This window comes from Pecten maximus, chromosome 5 (genome assembly GCF_902652985.1).
Source record: "Pecten maximus chromosome 5, xPecMax1.1, whole genome shotgun sequence".
In the NCBI taxonomy this organism is placed as follows: Eukaryota; Metazoa; Mollusca; class Bivalvia; order Pectinida; family Pectinidae; genus Pecten; species Pecten maximus.
In genome coordinates this window covers 3,626,139-3,648,886 of record NC_047019.1, presented here as the reverse complement: position 1 = coordinate 3,648,886, position 22,748 = coordinate 3,626,139, and the positions used below count along the sequence as shown (strand labels likewise).

Below are 22,748 nucleotides of genomic sequence, written 5' to 3'. Positions count from 1 at the left end.
TAATACTTTTATTTCTTCATCATGTAGTTCGACAGATACGATTGAAATGTTATACTTGTCTCGATTTTGTCTCGTTTAGTAATTTCCCCGTGTATAAAATTAATTGCATGCCCGTCTTAACAGAAATCCGCTATTGATTTCAGACATGAGGTAAATGCCCTTATTCTAGGGCAGGTAGGTTAAACCCGATAGCTTCTAATGTTAAAGCGAACGAGTTCACAGTTAAAATATCAAAACTCATTTAGGATACACTTTAACAGAGACCTATATATCACCTGTAAGTCTTCGACTTCAAGGTGGGGAGAGCTCGCAAGGAGTCGAACTGGCGGCGGCTACTTGTACAGTTCGCCGTACGACCGTTCAATTACAATAGTCCAAGAGGTCGTCACATCAGCATTTACGTCTTACATTTTGGCAATAACAATAAAAACATATTAAAGATACCAGCTGTATATCTACGTGTATAGTGTATGTAGTCTTGGTCTTTAGATAGGCGATGTCTGGATCGTAGCGAATTACTTTGGTTATCTTGAGAAACATATGGCAGTACAAGAAGATCTTTTTTTTTCTCGGAGAACGGGCAGCATATAGGGGCGATACCGGAAATCATCTGTATAACTCGGCAACTTTTGCCGTGTCTAAAATATGGTGGCTAATAAGTGCAATTTATTTTCTTCGTCCCGCTAATCATCGTCTTTTCGCAACGATAAAACGAAATAACGAAAAAAAGTAACGCAAAATAACGAAATTTTGAGGTCGCTGTTTAGCGACGCGAAATCGTTATTTCGTTCTGTTGCTGCGAAACGACGATGATTAGCGGGGCGAAATAATGAAATAACGAAATGGCACACATAAGCCACCATACTAAAAGGCAAATTCTCGAATGTCTGAAATACAGATTCTGTAAGCATGAATTCAGGTCACTTTGGATTTCGTCAAAGGGCACAGATTAAAATTACTGTACTGTGGTATGAATTTAATTTTGGAAGAGTTGGTGATCATTGGTTCTGTCGAAAAAACAATAATGAAATAAAAATAATCTTTTGGCCCCGGATATGACGTGACAGGTGGCCTTACTGGTCAAGATGAAGTATGTGATTGGCCAATGTAGCGGTAAATGCAAAATGCAGCTATACAGTTAAAAACAAAACAAAGTTAAGATAAAATGCAAGCTGAATAAGTGGATGTATCTTTTCAAATGACACGTTAATAAAATTATATTCCTGATTCAAATGCAGTCTTATTATCACCAAAAATGATTCAAACACCAACAGTTTTACATTATAACCACCAGCATTAAAACTATGCCGTTTATCTTTTTTTTAAGAAATTTCTTGTTCAGAATTTTTATCTAAATTTGGAGCTTGCCAATTGGTATGCAGCTGCTTTAAATTGAAAGAAAATATCAGGTTTTTTTTTAATTATCTTAATTGCATAGAGTGATCTCCCCTTTATTTGTTCTTCTGCTCCTCATTATAATTCTCATCGATTTCAAACTTTTTTTTTTATTTCGATTAAAGGATTTTAAAAGTCGTTTTCCATTTGTATAATTTTGTCAAATATTTGTTTTGCTTTTGCCAGATAAATGATAGTTAAAGACTCATCCTCGAACACATGATCCAGTCGGCCTTGTCAACACAATAAAAACATTTCAAAGATCTTTCTTTTAAGTTTTTAATATAAAATATTTTGGGGAAATATATCATTACTGTTGACAATGTTTATTCATAATATTAAGAGAGTTATTAAAATTTCAATAAAACTCCACATTTTACAAGTGTTTTCTTCCACTTTGAAAATCAAATATTGCATAATAACATATTGAACTACTTGGATTGGTTTTCGCTTTCAACAGCTTGCCTTTGAAGTGACGATACACCCGCATTGCATTGTGATAAGTGGCCTCTCATGTTCTAAGTACCCTGTATATTGATAGCAACCCCGTCTTACGTCGTGGACGAAAATTTATAATTATTTCATAGCTATTCATTTTTTTAAAGTATTGAAAATTTTCTTTTCAAAATATTCAGAATTAAGCAACCAAAATATGCTCAGCCACGTTCTACTTTATAGAAAATGTCTTGATAAGTGGTGAAGTTGAAATGTCGAGAATTTAGAGTGATGACGTAATAAATTATATGATATAATGTAAATCTGTAAATTAATAGGATTTTGTTAATTAAGGTGTTCCTACCGGGATTATAATACCGATTGTAGATACACGGTACTACATCACGTTGTTTTATGGGTTCAACGTCATCGCAAAAGCCAGGGTCATGTGAGCGCGATGTCAAGAAACAATTACAGCCAGGGTCATATGAGGACAAAGCCAAAAGACAGCAACAGCCAGGGTCATATGAGGATGGTGTCAAAAGACACCAACAGCCAGGGTCATATGAGGACAAAGTCAAAAGACACCAACAGCCAGGGTCATATGAGGACGAAGCCAAAAGACACCAACAGCCAGGGTCATATGAGGACGAAGCCAAATGACACCAACAGCCAGGGTCATATGAGGACGAAGTCAAAAGACACCAACAGCCAGGGTCATATGATGACGGTGTCAAAAGACACCAACAGCCAGGGTCATATGAGGATGGTGTCAAAAGACACCAACAGCCAGGGTCATATGAGGATGGTGTCAAAAGACACCAACAGCCAGGGTCATATGAGGATGGTGTCGAGAAACACCAACAGCCAGGGTCAAATGTGGATGGGTGTTAAGGAGACACCAACAGTTAGAGTCATATGAGAACGTGTGGACACGGCAACAGCCAGTGTCATATGAGGATGGTGTCGAGAAACGGTCATATGAGGATGGGTGTTAAGGAGACACCAACAGTTAGAGTCATATGAGAACGTGTGGACACGGTAACAGCCAGTGTCATATGAAGACGATTGTCAAGGAGTCATCAACAGTCAAGGTTATATGAGGATGACTTTCAAAGGCACACGGAAACAGCCAAGGACACCAACAGTTAGGGTTATATGAAGACAATCGTGTGTCAGTGAGACACCGACTGTCAAGGTCATATGAGGCTGATGACAAGGTGACACCGACAGGAGAAACAAGACACGGAAGAGAAAGGCTAACAACCAAAGTGTAACCAGTGTCCTTTTTAAGCAGGAGACAGTAGAATGTGCCGTGGGATAGAACACTTCCAACACTCTCTGGGTTAATACTCCCCAACACAGCATACACGGTATGACTGTAATGCTCCCCAGCACAGAATACACGGTATGACTGTAATGCTCCCCAGCACAGCATGCACGGTATGCCTGTTGCCTTATTGTTACGAGATGGGTTATATTCTCCGAAACAACAAACGACTGTAACCATATTGTTACGAGAACCATTACGTTTTAAATGTTGCTACCTTTACATTAATTAACTTCACCAGTTGTTCATTTTAACAGCAATGGCGCCGGCATTATCCATCCTTTGTATGCATTGTAGTTCTCCATGACGTAAGTACTGTACAGTGAAACTCCGACAGCCGTGTTCTTGTGGATGTTTGTAACGTAAGGTATAGGTAATTCGGAGATCCATCCACCCACACCAACCCATCCATCCTATTGATGTGTCATGGTGACATCGCAGCGCAAAAAACAATACAGCTATGGTGAGGGTTATTGGTCTTTAAATTCGTGTGGACTTGGTTTGTTTTTTGTTTAACGTCCTATTAACAGCCAGGGTCATTTAAAGACGTGCCAGGTTTTGGAGGTGGAGGAAAGCCGGAGTACCCGGAGAAAAACCACCGGCCTACGGTCAGTACCTGGCAACTGCCCCACGTAGGTTTCGAACTCGCAACCCAGAGGTGGAGGGCTAGTGTTAAAGTGTCGGGACACCTTAACCACTCGGCCACCGCGGCCCCTTTGTGTGGACTCTGCAGTTGAATTTCGGTTTTGTCGCTGTGAGCTTTAATATTCAGTATCACTGAATATAAAAATCAGACTGAATAAACCAAAGCAAAATCTAAGACAAACAATTATGTCGTGTGGTTTGTCGCGTTTTCGTATTGTCGTGTTGTCGCGTTGTCGCATTAGCGGAAGAGACAATAGAAAATGGTCAAAATCACCACCGTAGTATAACGGTATGATACGTATACGCTATAGTACTGTTTGGTGTAAGGTTTTCTATAAAGATTTGTACAGGTGCCTGTGATCATGTTCGCTAGCTATAGATTTTATCTCCGCGGGTACACACTGGATAGTCGCCTCACGGTATGTACTTCACCCTCCACAGACAATGTCTGGGTACTTATATGGTCTGTCACCTTTATCGCCTAGACGTACCTGTCAATTTCTCACCTGACTAACGACACCTGTCACACTTCAGTAAGTATCTACGTGTGCCTGTGTCCTAACTTCTCTAATGAAGAAAGAATGTTATTGAATCTGACCAATCGAGACGAAACTTAAGCTCCCATACAATAAGAAAACTACTGAGGCCTCCTCCTCAAATACACTGAAACAGTAATGTTCTTTATTCAGAAAGTATTCTTCATTGTACCAGTTTGTTTTGAGATGATAATTGAAATACGTTTCCTTTTAAGTTTCGGTTGGAACATTTCGGCGCGCCATCAGCCATTAGACATGCTAATCTTTCTCGATTCGGGACTTTCCGTAAAATGATTAATTAATTATAACCTTGAGCAACGGTGTAGAGATACACTATATTTAGCATTTCGTGTTAATCGTCGATGTATTAAGGCAGAGAGCCCCTACACACTGTGTTTACCTCCAAAAAAAGAAGAGTTCCAGTTTGTCGTGTAGTTTGGCCACTTACTCTTTATAGAAAAAAACAACGCGTTTTCATACAATATTCATCGTACACTTTCCGTTTTCGCAACAAAATAATAACACAATAATGATAATAAATATCCATGCTGGGGATTCGAACCGAGGAACCTTTGAACCTACGGTTTGGACTGTACATATATCCAATACATTACCTAACACAAAAAAATAAAGAATGATATTTCTACACACCGTAATAGATCTAAATCTGTATCAGTTCATTTGTCCTTGGTCCCTGCGATTGACGAGATCGGCATTGACACTCGGGATCATTCTGGCGTTTGTGTCGCCTCTCTAATAGGCAATGCATGCGTTGCATTGCAGTGTCTCCTAACAAGCACATGCTATTCACCATTTCTACATTTGGATCCCAGAGTCGTGGAGACTTTGCCGCCATTATGTAAAGGTCAGATGGTAAGCAGACCAATCTTCTGAGCGTCAGGCGAAAACCGAGCACATAATACAACAACTGCTGTATCCTTGACATAGCCGTACCGGGGTCGAACCCGCAACCTTCATCTGGTTTTTTTTTTTTGTTTTTTTTGTTTTGTTTAACGTCCTATTAACAGCCAGGGTCATTTAAGGACGTGCCAGGTTTTGGAGGTGGAGGAAAGCCGGAGTACCCGGAGTACCCGGAGAAAAACCACCGGCCTACGGTCAGTACCTGGCAACTGCCCCACGTAGGTTTCGAACTCGCAAACCAGAGGTGGAGGGCTAGTGTTAAAGTCATCTGGGGAGCGACTCTTTCAATTTCAACACCGTCTTAATACATAAATAATTAAAATACTTGCATATTGACAAGTTTTGCTCTTTTGTCGTTTTCTCTCCAAATTATGCATTATTTAAATTAGAACGAGCTTTAAACGTCTCTGAGCTAATGAGCCTAATGAAGATTGTGACAACTTATTCTTAATGACTTCAAATTCAAGAAGCCTGAGTAATAGCCGTTTTGGCCGTCAAGGTCATTCGTTTTTGTTTCAAAGACGCCATTTAATGATGGACTTTAACGTGTTTTGAAAAGTAAAAAAAAAAAAAAAAAAAAAAATTAGCCTTAATTATAAAGCAGGGAAGGCAATTACAATAATTGACAGAATGGGAAATTCAACTGACAATTGACTTAAGGTGTTATGTTACCTTCCACATTCTACCTCCAAGAGTTACCTCCCTTCATAAAACTAAACAATAACCACATTTCTATTACTTACAATATCTATCCTACAAACAAAAATGATTATTTGAAGAACAATAGGAATGGAGCACGAGAGTTTGTCGCAAATACGATATACTGCGGGGCGAAACGCCTTAAAATGACAAATTATTATTGTCCGCGCTAGCTGTTCACAAAAAAAAATCTGTAGTCAGATGACACAATATTTATTGCTCGCCCTTTTTATCTGTTTTATAAAGAGAGATAATTTTTTGTAATTATAACACGGACTTTGATATGATATTCACAGTAATACGTGGACATTACCAGTGACTCGCTATTGATATAAACAGTAAATAATTGGGATTCGCGATAGTGTTTGATAAATATATATGTATATATAATATTGACGTAATATTCGCCCATCATTAGAAATATCATCTACTGATTTAAAGTTGTAGCAAACTTTCATGCACTTTCAAAATAGATTAAAAACACATTCACAGAAAGTGAATTTCGGACATATGTTCAGTCGACAAACACAAAATTGGAACTTTTGAAACGTTGGTAAATGTTCTATTTTAATGTGCAGTTGATTATGTTATGCTAACAAGACTTTCGTGCACCGGTCGTAACTATCGACACTTTCAGGTCAGCTTAAAAACAAGAAAAGTGATATTTTCGATTATAGAGTGGTATTGATCAAAATGAAGATAAAAATAGCAGGTTAAGATAGAATGAAGCATATAACGATATAAATGAATTTATAACTTTGGGGACTATTTGGAATGAAAATATCAGTCGCCAAGTTGACGAAATTAGCCGTCAAGCTAACAAATCTTTAAACTTATATGATGTTGTTACCCGTTAGACGGATTCTCCAGCTGGCGTTGACGGAGATAACCCAGATATTCAGAAGTGTCTATATAGGTAGATAATACCCCACTATCTTAAAAAGCGAAACGTATTGCCCTAACTCGTGCAGGGATCGAGACATGTATATTTAGCTTTTTACAACACGGGTCAAATGTGCGAATCTCCCATCGAACAAGGTCTAACATCCGTTTTTTTTAGTTCATTGTACAACTGTATACAACTTTTTTTTCCATTTTATAGTATTGTAGGCCTAATGCATAAAAACACATCAAGATTATATATAGTGTACATATATAATACATATATTTAACGCATGTTCCATTTTATAGTACATTTTATAGTATTGCAGTCAGCCCGAATTTCCTCTGGCACCAACATTAACACCATATATAAATGTGCTCGTCAGAATGTCTAAATTGTGGTGTTGGGGTCAGAGGAAACTCTGGCTAGCCTTAAACATGGATGACACAGTTCCTTAACGATGAAACGTGCATGTACATGTAATATGATGATAAAATAAAAACTGATTTAATCAATAAATAAAAACCGCGTTTCAATGAACATTTATAAGAAACATTTTTAAAACTAGCCATTTTCGGAAAGTACATCAAAATTTTCACCGCGAGTGGGAAAAGAAAAGACAGAAATGTTATGCTTAAGCAGAGACTTGTAGTCTATATCAGTAAATTAAACCGGAGACCTATATACTAAATCTATATACGTTGGTGTAGGTCTCTGATTAAACTTAATTTCCCGTAAACAGAACATAAAATAATTGATTTAATTAATTCGCTTATAATATTATTGCATGCGTTTTATTAAATATAGCAACTAGATAAGAATATATATTCTTAAAACTTAAACAGTTATAATAAAATTTATTTCAAATACTAAATTTTAATAGTTTCATTGTTTATGGGTTGCACAGAAAACAACACGTAATTTCTTATCAATAACAACACCGGCCGTGTGTACAACTGTACCTTTTAGATAACTGAATTAGTGCTTATTGAGTTATATAAGCTCGTACATCGCTCTTTGTCGCTGAGAGCGTACCTTTTAACATGAATTTGAAAGGGCTCTTTGGATCAGTATGAAAGCGAACACAGACCAAATATTTAATAGACCGTCCGGGCATGCGCGTGGCGGGATTACAAGTGGTGTAACTGTTTCGCTCACAGTTGTCAGTGAAAACGATGGTTTGATATGGAGAAGGATGGAGTACACTACTCTGGCGACGAGTTCACTCGCCTTCATACTCTATCTTAATACCCTGGATGCTGATTTCGCTTATGATGACAGGTAAGTGCCTGATTTTCTATCTGTGAAACTGTCAGTTTGTAAAATGCAGTGAACGGGCTACCTACACACACACATGTGTCATCTGCTATTTGCCTTTGTATACAGTACTCGTCCGGCTATCGAGCCGTATCGGGCCGGTGGTATAGGTTTCGCTAGACCGATATGTCTAAAATCCTTTTACAAATATCTTTTCATGTCGTTCTTTGAGTAAATACTTTAGTAGCCTGTCGTAAGAATTTGTGAGATTTTCGAGTGAAAGTCTGTACTTTTCAGTCTGTGTAGGGGGGTTGTGATCATGACCGTCCCGAGCTTTTTCTAAAGCAAACGAGCAGACGACAGATATTAAAAGTATATGAGAGCGTTTGACCTCTTAACTGGATGTATTAAATTGACCACACTTCTGTCTTTCAAAGATAACAGTACATTCTTCAAATAGAACCTAAAGCCATAGACAAGAATCTAGCATAGAAACGACAGATTAATTTAATGAGATGAAAAGATTTTAAAAAGTGGATCTTTTAACTAAGAAAAGCTATTTTACTTTAGACATCTAATCGGTTTAAAATTTAAACTACAAGTAAAAAGTTCATTTTTTCAACATTGATACTATGTTGTAATTTATATAATTTTGTTATAATAGAATCTAATTGGAATATCATTAGTAAAGTTGATGAATTTGTTAAAACATTCTGGCCAAAGATATAGCTCAAATAAAATATGTTAGAGACACTCCAAAATAATTATGTTGAACAGGTCTGCTTATTAAAGAAAGTCACTGTCTCGTGAAAAATTGAAGGCTTTCCAATTATCACCAAGACAGTGCATGGTCCCTCCTCCCTCTCAGATAGAACAAATCTGGTTTAAGACGATTATCACAGTCTGAATTTCATTGTAGTTGTGAAATTGGCAATATTTCGGTTTCTTGGTGTAATATTTGAAGTGAAAAGCAAAAAGAAGCAAGTTTAATGGGCGATAAATGGAGAAATACTTATTCTTTTATTATTTAAAGGAAACTTTCTGAAAGTAAGGGTCAATATATTACTAAACTGCTATGATTTAAAACAAACTTGACCATGCATGCATCAACCTCATATAAGGATGTAGGTCTCAGTTTGAAATCCTGTAAAGGTGCTTAGATTACTTTTACTTCCAAATGTACAAATAGATTTATAGCTAAAATGTTCTATGCAGAATTTGGTAGAAAATTCTCATGTCGATCAGGGTTGGTTTGTTTGTCCCAAAGGCATAACAGCATTATAAGCCAAATTTTAATGATAGTGCTGAAAACCAGAGATATGAAATATGTCTGTCTTCTCGGTTTAGATACTAATCCTGTTATATTGCATTGGACTACATACAATACAAGACGGGGTTCATGGCTATAAAAAGTATTATTACTTTGGTGACTTGGATTGACTGTCACCTGTGATTTTTGAGAGATATAATTCATGTATTTTATGTCCTCGACTTCCCTTCCATGATATTTCTGAATGATAATAGGATTAGGCATTTTTTTTTTTAAAGATGACCATTGCTATACAGATGTGTTTAATATTAAATGATTAAACATGACTGACACTGAAAAGAATTTGACAATTGCACCTAATATTATATACATATGTACATATATATATATGTGTCCTGTAGAACATTGTAATATATATTGCACATCAATTTTGATTGAATAAGATTATAGTACATCATGTAAATTTACCTGATTTGTTTTGGAACAGATGCAGTTGGCATAAATGTATACCACAGATTATAACTAAATATTAATTCACATAAATTTGTAGATATTGATTCAGCTTTGAAATGCCACTTTTCTAGGTCAGAAACTTTGCTGTTTAGAAATCTCTCTTGGCAAGTTAAAAAATTGTCAATACTTACACGCTACAAATGTCATTTCACAAGATTTGTTATTTCATGTATTGAATTTTAAAACAAACTAAATGTTTGAAATACTGTACTTTAGAGTTTTAAAAAATTCAGTTCAAGGATCTGTTATATATGAAAAAACATGGACAATTATCTTTTCGCCAAATCAATTTTATGCCATTACGGAGTCAATTCCTACCTAGGTAGAAAAAATCTTGACACATGTAAAATGTATTTTTGCTGGGGGACATGTATCTCTGAATAGAATTTTATAATAATCAACAGAAAATCTTGTTTATTGCCTCAAAGTAAATGTGTTGATGATTTTGATCATGACCATACTGGAGTGTGAGGATTACAAGGTGTCGGATATAAAAATGCATTTAATGGCTAACATAGGTATATTCTGCTGTCGGGGGAATCCTCTCCACAAATTAATTAATTATATGTATACACACGACGTCTGTGACATGATGATATATAGGTCTGCCTCAAAATCTCATAACTGTTCTCCTACATTGTTCTGAGATTCATCAAATACACAAGGTCTGAAAAATTAAATGATAATATTGAGATTGGTGTATTATAGGAACTTCCTAGTAAATCAAGCATGATTAGTATTGATTATTAATGTCACCAGAGGTGTGGGAGATAGAAAACAAAACCTGATTGTCTTGTTTTCCCCAAGATATATCCGTTATAACAATTGTATTTTATCAGCAGATCCAAATGGACAGATAATATGGGACATGTCTGTGTGCGTAGGAGGTGCAATAAATGAAATATATTGATAAGTATTTCTCCTGAAGCCTTTTAGTTTGAAGCATCAGTATAAGTTTCTTGAAGTCCCTGAAATGGCCTGTTTCCGAGCTGAATTTGTTCCCTAACACTCTTGGGCGGTAAGGGTTTCCTGAGCCTGAAGTCACAGAGACATTAAGGTTGCTTAAAATGATGCTCTAGACCCACTGAGACACTGCAGGTTGTTGTTCATTTCTGTGACCAGTTACCAATTTGCTAAAGGTGCCATAAGGAAGCCAAAAGAACATGTATTTAGGTAGTCCCCTATATCAACTGGGAATGGTACATGTACATAGATATATATATTAAACTGACAGACCCCTACCATGGGAATTGTACAAATATGCCTGGAGTCTGTCTTCGAACACTTCTATAATATACCATACATATATTGTTGCTTGTTTACTCGTCGTCTTCGAACACTTCTATAATATACCATACATATATTGTTGCTTGTTTACTCGTCGTCGTCGTCGTCGCTGTTGTTGTTGTTGTTGTTGTTGTTGTTGTTGTGAGCCGGCATAATATATATATGTATCAGGAGATGTAACTTAAGGATAGTGACCGATAAAATGTCTGCTCCCTGTTATAGCAGTTTTATAAAACTAGCATATATATATATTATAGGCTAATTTGATACTTATCTCATAAAATCCACAACAGACTGTTTTAATTGTTTTAATTATGCTTTGTTGTACTACATGATGATCATCTGGAGAAAAAAATAATTACAAATTAAAATTATCACTATATAGTTATTGATTTTGAACTTTGTTTTTACATTAAATGATTGAGACATAGGTTTGCAATTAACTTTGTCATTATAGTAATAAAACCCTTGAGGCATACAGTATCAAGGATTAAATTGATGTGTATTGCCACAAATTTGAACTTGAAAGGAAGTTATAGGAAAACCAATTGTAATACGTTTTATATTTAATCGATTGCATTTATCGGTTTCATAAAAAAGATGATTCATACAAGGAATTAAATTTATTAGTAACCAAGGGGACCTGTGATCACATTATTTAATCTCTTCATTTAATTTTTATCCGTTACTGGAATAGTAACCCACCACTACCTATGTACATGCTAGATTGTTTACCTTCTCAGCTAGTTTTCACCCTTAAACTATATTTAACTTAAATACATATTGTGTAATATTATTATTAAGATATGGAACCCAATTTTGATATGATTTCATCATTTTTCAAGTTAGGATCTCATAATAATCTTTACGTGTAAATGTTTGTGAAAGAAAATCATTGGACAATTTTCAAATTATAGATGTTTTGATTTGATATTTATTGCCAAGTAGTTATATTAGTGAAAAGGGTTAGTGTTAATACAACAATCTTCATAGGTATTTAGTTCACTCAAATTGCGTGTCATTGTTTGTATGTGCATTTAAAAACCAAATAAACATTATTAGTACACCTTTCGTGTTAAACATTTTAGAAATATTACATTCAATTGAGCGTGACTTGCTTTCTTGTTAAAAATGAGAAACAGGTTTAAAAACTTTGAGTCGGAGTTTTGTTGATGTCCTCTACATGTAAGGTCCGGGGCAGTAACATTTAACTAATGTACATTTTAAAATGATAGTAATCAAAACGCAGAAAGTGTAAACGGCCTTATTCGGTGTTGTACTTTACCACTTAGTCTATCTCTTAATGAGCCATTTGTCAGAAAGAAATAATAATTCACTGTTTTGAGGTGTATTTCATGAGCAAAATTAAAATATTTCTTTTATTTTAAAAGTCCATTATAAGTGAAAGTGTCATAAAATTGAAAGGAGAATAATTTGGGTGTATGTTCTTATTTTAGTCCACATTTGTTAAGTTGCCTGTAAAATGCCTGTTGCGTGCTTGCTGAACACTAGTATATATCAGATGTTAATACTATTCTGTAGTTTACGGTTGGCCATAAATGAGTTCATGATGGATAAAGAATTGCTCTAAATGTTTTAAGTAAACTTGAATGTTCATAGTAGTTGTGAATGTGGATGATATTTCGTGACTCTAATGAAGTTCTCTTCACGAATCATCAAACTACGAGTTTGAGACAGATTTAAACATGTACCAAGTTGAACATATGATTCTGAATTTGAAAGGCAAGTTTAGTGATAATATATATATTGCCAGTGTAATCATTTCTGTAAATGTTTCAATTTGTTTATTTTTCTGATTTGTTTAACATGTATTTTTTATAATTAGAAAACCATTTAAAAAAAAAGTGATTGATTATGAGGTGGAACAACCTCAATGAAAATGACACCTCTTATAGTGCTGCAACGATATGCCTCCCTCACGATACAATACGTATCACGATACTTGTCTCACGGTACGATACGTATCGCGGTACTTGTCTCACGGTACGATAGGTATCGCGGTACTTGTCTCACGGTACGATACATATCGCGGTACTTGTCTCACGGTACGATACGTATCGCGGTACTTGTCTCACGTTACAATACATATCGCGGTACATTTACAATGTGCCCAATTAGTTTATCCTGTCAGGGGTAAAGTGTAACGTGACCCCTCCTCTGAAAATTGGAGGGATACAAACATAAATCAAGGGGTACTATCACAAATTCACTTATCAAGGTTACTTATTTGTACAAATTTAGCCATCACATTACAGCTGTAATACAGGCCTAAGAAATCTTTGTCAAGGCTCGCCTGAAAGTAATATCAAATCACCAGGTCTGTCTTTATTTCATAAACTAACAACACTGGTCCAATTGGTCTAACTGTTTGGACCTCAAAAACAAAAATGGCCCTGACATTGATGAGTGAACACTTTTCTTTCGGCTCTGGGATTTACGCAAGATAAACATGATTGGTGTACGGCGTACGATCTGTAGCAAAACTACGGCTTTAATGAAGTAGCGAGAAACATCATTCAGGTTAGGAAATGACCTAGATCTGTGAGTCGTCATCAGCCAATCAAAATACAGGATTCCTGACAGTAGATCGGGAAGACTTCACCTCGACAATTTTGATTCTTAAGTGATTTTAAATAAATTTAAACCACCTGTTTCAGCTACACAGATCCAGAAAAGTTTCTGTATATATGTAATTTAAATGAGCGATACAAATTACCGTGCAGAAAATCGGAAACTGCCTGAACCGTTAGAGCACTAGCGGATCCAGGAAGGGGGGGGGGGGGGGGGGGGGGGGTCCTGGGGGGTCCCTTTTTTTATGAGGAAAATTTTTTTATAGCCTTAAAAAAAACGGCAATGCCAAACCCTCCCCTCCTGCTTTTCGCAAATCTTACCCCGATGCTATGATCATTTCATTTTTTTCGAAATTTTGGCCCCCAGACCCCTCGCCAAAAAAAATTCGGCTTTTCAAATTCCTTGATCTGCGCCTGGAGCGTACCGTGATGCAAGATCAAAATACCGTGAACCGAACCGTGCCATTTATACAGCGATATATCGTACCTGGATTATCGTTGCAGCACTAACACCTCTCCATTAGTTTTAAGTGTGAGGAGAGCTCTAATTTAGAGATATTATTTAGCTTGATAGTACCATGATTTAAAAAAAAAAATTGCTGCTTAGAATTAATTACCTCCCCTGTAAAGGTATTCATCCCTCATTTTGATACAGTGTATTTAAAGAATTCCTGAATATGCAATATTGAAAAGTATAGAATAGAATTGGCGATGCAGAAGTTGTAGCAGTAGTTTTTCTACTGGATTTCTTTTTTTTCATTATTTTTTGTTCGTATTTATTTAAGATTTATTGAACAACTAGAATTTCATTTTAACAAAAATTTTATACAAGTTCAAACAGCTACATCGTTACATGTATATATCTGTAGAATGAATGTGAGCCTTAAGTTTTATGACCTGGCACACTCGGCTGTAAGGTCTAAGAGCTTCAAACAGTGTTTAAATCCTGGTGTGCTGGTACTCATAGATTTGTCTCCTTGTGTTGTCTCCATGCGTGGCGTCTCAGTGTATCAAGACCTACACAATCAGACATAAAATAATTGGATCTGTGACTGGGATGGTCTTTGGTGAAAAATGTCACTTATTTGATTCTAATATTCGGTTACATATCTAGGTTCTACTCTGTGAATATTTTTTCATGCAAATTGAAAACTGCAGATGTAGCCATAAACAGGAAGTCGCCGGCAGCCATCGATCTAAAAAATAATATGATCATTTGGTTCGCTTGATTACTGTACAGACAAGGATATGTTATATATTAAGTCCGGAATAGGAAGATCTAACCATTGGAGATTTAGTACAAGGTTTTAGAATGTGAGGCGCCAAGGTCTCGCTACATCAACCTATAACATAAATTCTACTGACAGAGTTTGGTTGCCTCCAATTATATTGAAGATTTTGCTGTAAGCACAGACTTACAAAAAAAATTATGAGGGAGAAAAAAAAAAAAAAACATTATATGGAATGCATGTTCATTATTAAGATTCACTCTATAAGAAGCTTCCATCTATAACCAGTGGTGACTTTGAATTCCAACCCAATTTATTTATAATTTATTGCTCTATCATAACAGTGGCCAATTGCAAATTGCTGTTCAATTTAAACGACGTATATGGCACATGTACAATGGATATGTAAATGAGCCTTGTCACTAACTAGGAAAAATGAGTCTTCAACCAATCGTTGCTATCGAAAACATGTAAGGATTTCATTAGATTATATAATAAAGATTCATATAGAATCGAGCACTCTTTTTCATGTAGTATTGAAATTATAAAACTCGTTAATTAACTACCTGTATACATGTTCGATCCACTATTTCATAATTGTATGGGTTTGTCTAAAGGTATTTGGATGCTATGATAATAATACCTGTTAGCTAGAGCCGTGGACAATGGCTCAATGCTTCTGACATTATACAAACAGTTAGGATGTATACAGATATAAAATTAATGATAATTTAATGAAGTTACCTAAAAAGTCCAGACTTATTCTTGAATTATTGTATGCACATTAAAATATGTTTAAGAATTATCTGAACACACATTGTCAGTGTCAGACAGCATTGTGGGGAGGTTTCTAGCGTTCCGTTTGCTGGGTTCATCATATAAGAACACTGGGATAACAGGTTTTAAGGCATAGGTTCCTTGTAGTAGCTGATGGCTACCTCACTGAACACCATAATGTAGACCCATCCAATGCTCAGTGTCCAGAGCGGTTGGCCAGGTTAAGTATCTTTCGCAAGGACACCAACCGCTTCACCTTAGAATGGTAGATGATTTCAGTTTCCTGAAAATCACAAATCGCACTTGCATGATCCTATGCAGCTATGGTTGGAACAGGTTGGTGGTAATATAGACATCAAAATTACCCAGTATTCTCTTTTTCATAGTCAAAGAAAAATCTGACTTCATTTGAGGAAGAGATTTTCTTCTCATTTGCCCTGCCCACCCACACTCCCACCCTGTCGACCCACCAACAATCATTCAATGATATCAGTTTTAATTTAATTTGGGAACATTCGGGTAAATTTGAAAAACTAAAGCGTTATTGAAATAGCAGATGTCTCTATGGGCAGGGTACATACCTGGAGCCTAGTCGCTATACCACTTGAGAAATCTGGGTCAGCCCAGGTAAATAAACTGGCAGGGTAATTTGGGGACTGTTTAATTACTGCAGAATGAAAATTCTATTTAACATTTATTCTCAGGTTTTCAGACTTTTAGTATAAATGTTTGAACTGTCTCTCCAGTGTTTAATAGACAAATATCCTGCTTTCCTACCGGACCTTGGTCTATGGACATGTGCCGGGCAAACAAAAGGACCCTGTATCAAGTTCTGTCACATAGATCTGAGTTGGTGTCTGTTTGTGTACATTGCAAATGACCATTCATACAAGAATCACACACTTGTACATTATAATGACCGTGGACTCTATTTTCCATTGAAGATGAGAGGTCCATGTTAAGCTTTTCGTTGACAAAGATCTTATCACCTGGTTTTGTACAGAGTTGTTCCAACAAAGTGGCCTTCGCTTTGAAGACTGAAGAAGTCGTTGACGTAATTATTCAAATTAAAGTGTCAGGTTTTGCATTAAATGGGAAAGAAAAGTTAGTTTGTTTGTAACTCAATATTTACTTTGATTTAGGAAAAAGTAAGGTTAATTTGAAATGGTGTGAATTTCAATGTTTTTGAAGCATATAGATTTGCTTTATTGATAGGAGTTAGCAGTGGATTAATTACTGGTCAGAATGAGCCGTCGGTGCATGTACTTGTTCTCTACGAACATGTATACCAAGATGATCTACCGATTATCCACAAATTTAGTGTTAAATTCTCTGCTTTGTAAATTGTGTCATTGATGTAAACTTTCAATATTACTCATTCTGTAAGGCAGATGTTTAAATTTGTTAGGTTTATTAGCATACTGGTTTATGAAATGCTATTGGAAACAAATTATCAAGTAATTTGCATTGTAACAACAGACCTCTATATGCGTTCTAGCAAGATATTTGGCCCGTCTGCAGCCTATTTTGGGTTCTATAAGCACATGAGTGTCTTGCAATATTTGGAGCTTGTGAAAGTTTTATGTTTTCTTTTTCAGACTTAATCTTTAATTATCATGAGTTAATAACAAGCATACAATTTGTAGCAGACCTGGACTGGGTTGAGTGGCATTGGCCATGCAGGTAGCTCAAATGGTCAGATCCTCTGTCTAGATTTTAGAGGTCCAGGGTTCAAATCCCAGTCTGGTCGTTGCATTTTTCCTCTCCAGGTGTTACATTTGGCACCCAACTTAATACCCACGGCGGTGATATAGGGTCTTGAAGGTTGAGCTTGGGGTTGAAGACTTTGTTGAAGGAGGGAGGAATGTAGTGGAACTTGATTGGCCTGAACGCCAGTGGCCGTTTAGTAGCTCAAATGGTTAAAGCATCCATCTGATCTAGATTTGGGACGTCCCGGGTTTGGGTCCCGGGTTCGAGTCCTGGTCTGGTTGATTCATTTTCCCTCCTGTTAAACTATATATGTATATAAAAAGGGTGATTTAGTACAGGTATGGGGTACATTCAGCAAGGAAAAACAGTAAGTGGTATTCTAAAATGCATTGAATGATGTTTTTTGTTAAGATATATAGAACATGATTAGATATCATGTCAGATATGGTTATGAGTAGAGAAGCGTATAATAATGGTTTATAGGTGCACTGCAAACAAACGATAGACAGCCTTGAATGTTTTCCTGGTTTAAAACGGTTCCATTGGGATCTAGTATACATGTCCTGTTTGATTGAGGGCCCCATGTACTATCGGTACCTGTCGCACACTTCTATACACAAACCCTTAACTCGGTGGGTAGGGAGTCGAATCATTCTTAATTTTAATACAAATATATTATAGACGGCCGATTGTCAGTCATGCAAGTAGAACGCATGCTGCTTCAATTAATGGAATTTTACTTTCAATCAAAAAAACCTTTTAGACTCGAATAAAAAGGACTATTCAGAACGGAGAAATGCCCAGGTATGGAAAGGGAATCTCCGCAGGTATTGAGAGTACATCCTATCTTCAGGACAAAAACGACGGCTGTCCTCACATGAACAATATTTAAACCCTTCAAGTTGTGGATGTTTTCTGCTCCGATTTGTGTATTTATGGCTTCCCGTTCACATCACTGAACATACCGATTAACTTTAGAAGAAAATATCAAGATAATATTTCTCGAGTAAAATGTTTTAAAGGTGTACGTGTGTTTGTACACTTGTCGGTTGAAACAGTTGTTGTGGTTAAGATAGTCGTGGCATTTATAATGTCGTAGTCTCCAGCTTTAGGGCATGTATAAACAAATGTTACTGGTTGTTCGTAAATCGTATACAAAACATATTTATCTAGCAGTGTCATCTGTAACAAGTAATGGAAAATGTTTCAAATTGAGTCGTCCATGCATAAAATGGAAATATTTGTGGAAATAATCTTGTTTCAAATCTCTTAATCATTATAGAAATAACATAAATCATATATATATTCTCATTATGACTTTCAATATAATCAATTTACTGGGACAAATTGTATTCTAAATTTCTAGACAAGAAATTTTATGAATTAAAGGTATTGGATTCCTCTCTTCACACAGTCTTATGTGATCAGTTCGAGTCTCTGTTACTGACCGCAGAATTTCGATGTTTTATTCTCCCATTATCAGTTAAAGCCAGTGTGCAATCCATCCAGGTAGACATTAGTATTACTGAATGATATTGTGGTGAAATAGATAATAACTCATGGAAAAAATGTACAATAATTATAAAGTCTAGACCTTTAAAGCACTTCACATTAAAATAATTCAAAATAATAAAATATTGAAATTATGTTAAACAATAAAAAACAATAGAATATTAAAACCATTTCAAACAATTAAAAACAATATAAAACATAAGATAGAATACCACGATGTTTTTTGATATACAGGAAAGTCTCATAAGGTATTATAAAACTTGAGTTAAATTTGATGCAAGGTTTAAAGACTGCAATTTGCCATGAGTTTGAGTTTTATAGAGATCAGAGACGTGTAAATTGCAAGCTGTTCATATATAGATGTGGAAAAGATTTTCTAAAAAGCAACTTCCATATCTGTTAATTGTGGTTTAATTGAGTTTAAGGAACTTTCCACAGCATGTGTAGCATTTCGGCAAAGTGATGGGAGATACATTGACACTTAACTCTATAAAGTATGATTTAATTGTAAAGATGTTAATTTTATACCTACAATACAAATTTACTTGAAATACAATACTGTATTTATCCACAATTAAATCTCTGCTCTCAGATAAGTCCCCTTCCCCATTTTTGCAGAATCATCAATTTTAAAATACCTGCAGGTAGTAAGCCAAACATGGTTCCCAAATAGGCCCTCTCCAAATTTTCAATACTTAACTTTCACACTAGGGGTTTGGTTTATTTTTGTTTAACGTCCTATTAACAGTCAGGGTCATTTAAGGACATGCCAGGTTTTGGAGGTGGAGGAAAGCCGGAGTACCCGGAGAAAAACCACCGGCCTACGGTCAGTACCGGGCCCCACGTAGGTTTCGAACTTGCAACCCAGAGGTGGAGGGCTAGTGATAAAGTGTCGGGACACCTTAACCACTCGGCCACCGTGGCCCCTCACACTAGGGGAGAGGGGGCTAATATTTGAGGATAAATATGGTAGGAACTTAAGAGATTTTTCATGAATAAATTGAAAGAAATACCAGTTATATTAATGAAGGTTGATGAAATCATGCAATACTGGAACTCATGAATATTCATTGCATTGATTGCAAACAAAAATATTGCCGTGATATTAATGCAAATTCAGCATCTGGAAGAATAGATAGCTTCGAATTCATACTACCGTAAATGCAGTTAAGTATGCATATTATTTTACGGGATGTCAGTAATATTCTAATGTGGTACGTAGCATGTGCATTTCGATGCCAAGATATTCATGAGTGGACAAGCACCTGCGTCATTTACCATGTATGTTGTTGTGTAGTTTGAAACGAAATACTGCATACTTCAGGGATATAATGCATTGAGGTGAATTTAGAATCAGACTGAATTAAAATTACCTGTTTCCAAAATAAACTTTCTGAAGAAACTAATGCAATAAGGAAGTTCAGTGAAAAATTGTATTTTGCAAGATATTTTAAAGTTATACCAAAATTGCATAGAAGAGGAATTAAAGAGATGATTAAATTTAAGTACGTTCTGTCATTGTAAATATTTACTCATCGCTTAAATTTCGTCGTGTCGCATCCTATTTGAAAAAGTGGACAAAAACTTTTGATTTTTGACATAAATAAATGTAATATTAGCAAAAAAATTCAACCACACCATACTTTTGATAAGATATCAGTTTAAATGCAAAATTATAGCTTTTGGTGTTGTTTGATATTTAAATGAGGCAAGTTGATATTCTAACCCGAGGGATACTCTGACAGATATCTTGCATTTTATGGAGCAAGAATTTACATATTCATGAGCAGAACTTAAGAGTAAGGTACTGTAAGGAATTCTGGACAGAAATTTAAAACTTGTTTTTCGATGTTGTGGAAAATATTTCTGTCTTAAAGTTTTCAATATCTAACATAAGCCCCATCCACTTAAAGTGGGGGGCCGCGGTGGGGAATGGTTTAGGTGTCTCAACACTTCCCTATAGCCTTCCACCTCCGGGTTGCAAGTTCGAAAACTCACGTGAGGCAGGTGCCTGGTACTGACGGTAGGCCGGTCATTTTTCTCCAGGTACTCCGGCTTTCCTCCACCTCCGAGTCATTTTTCTCCAGGTATTCCGGTGTCATATAAGATAAGTATCCCCCATAGGATTTGTATCCGGATACTAAAACTGGCCATAGGATTTGTATCCCCCCCATAGGAAAAGTATCCCCCCTATTCATATGAAACCTTATCTGTATACGGGTGTTCAATACAATGAATTTATATACTAGAAAGTATTAATGAACTCTTTTTTTGATAATTGGAGGATTAAAGGAGTTTTTAAGATATTGGGAGAATGGACTGCAGGGGTGTATGTTTTATATATATACAGACTTATCTATTTAATCATGACATGTCAATTTAAGTGACAGCAAATATGATATAAACAATTTGCAGTGGTTCCCTGTTCACTTTTATATATGTGTTCCTCGATCTCTGCATAACTGGTGACTCTTACACCTAGGTGTATATAATGATTGTCATCAAAGACAATTAGGGAGGGGGTGGTGAGCAGTCATGCATGGGGTCAGGGTGTGATGTACACACAATCAGCAGGATGGCCATGGACTTGACAGGTGTGAATTTATTGTGGATGATGTGTGTTATATGACAAGCCTTTTTTTTTTTAAAAGTCTTCAACTTATAAATATTAGGATTTGGTTTGGTTTAAGGAAAATAGCTCATAGAGATTTAGGTTTTTTTTTATTTAAACATTTATTACCATTATCATATTGTCCAAATTTCTTTAGTATTAATTATTATTATATATAATCTATAAATATAAGTTATTACCTAGTACTGTGTGATATAAATGAATATTTAATAATGGCTTTGATTTATTAAAGGTATATATATATATACATACCATTTTTTCCAATTTCCAGAAAGACATGGATTTTTACATCAACAATTAAAAAAAATTAAGTTTTTGCTGGTTCGTTTCAATATGGTTTTCTCCATTCACAACTTGACAAGATAAATCGGATGCATACAATATTAACAAAACAAAAATAAGCTATCTTTTAACATCCTTTCTTTAACATAAATATGCTGATTTCTATAGCCATAGCATTTATATCCCCTCATTTGTTAATTAAGTTAATTTCTATAACAGTAGGATTTGTAGCTCCCCTACTTTATGTCATTTAATCTGATTTCTATAGCCATAGGAATTGTATCCCCCCCTACTTTATGTCATATTAGTTGATTTCTATAGCCATAGGATTTGTATCCCCCCTACTTTATGTCATATTAGTTGATTTCTATAGCCATAGGATTTGTATCCCCCCTAATTTATGTCATTTAGGCTGATTTCTATAGCCATAGGATTTGTATCCCCCCTACTTTATGTCATTTAGGCTGATTTCTATAGCCATAGGATTTGTATCCCCCCCCCCCCCCCCCTACTTTATGTCATTTAAGCTGATTTCTATAGCCGTAGGAATTGTATCCCCCCCTACTTTATGTCATATTAGTTGATTTCTATACCATAGGATTTGCATCCCCCCTACTTTATGTCATTTAATCTGATTTCTATAGCCGTAGGAATTGTAACCTCCCTACTTTATGTCATTTCAAGATGATTTCTATAGCCATAGGATTTGTATCCCCCCCTACTTTATGTCATATTAGTTGATTTCTATAGCCATAGGATTTGTATCCCCCCTACTTTTTGTCAGTAAAACTGATTTCTATAGCCATAGGATTTGTATCCCCCCCTACTTTATGTCATATTAGTT

At 35.8% G+C, this 22,748-nt stretch overlaps 1 protein-coding gene across 1 annotated transcript in view; it reads left to right on the top strand.

Moving 5' to 3' along the window:
* Positions 1–7,977: 7,977 nt before the first annotated feature.
* LOC117326886 (protein O-mannosyl-transferase TMTC2-like) overlaps positions 7,978–22,748 on the top strand; it is a gene marked incomplete at its 3' end in the record, with an annotated part of 68,523 nt that continues 53,752 nt past the window's right edge. The window contains 1 exon segment of the mRNA XM_033883684.1: positions 7,978–8,125. Coding sequence (XP_033739575.1) covers positions 8,040–8,125 — 86 coding nt within the window.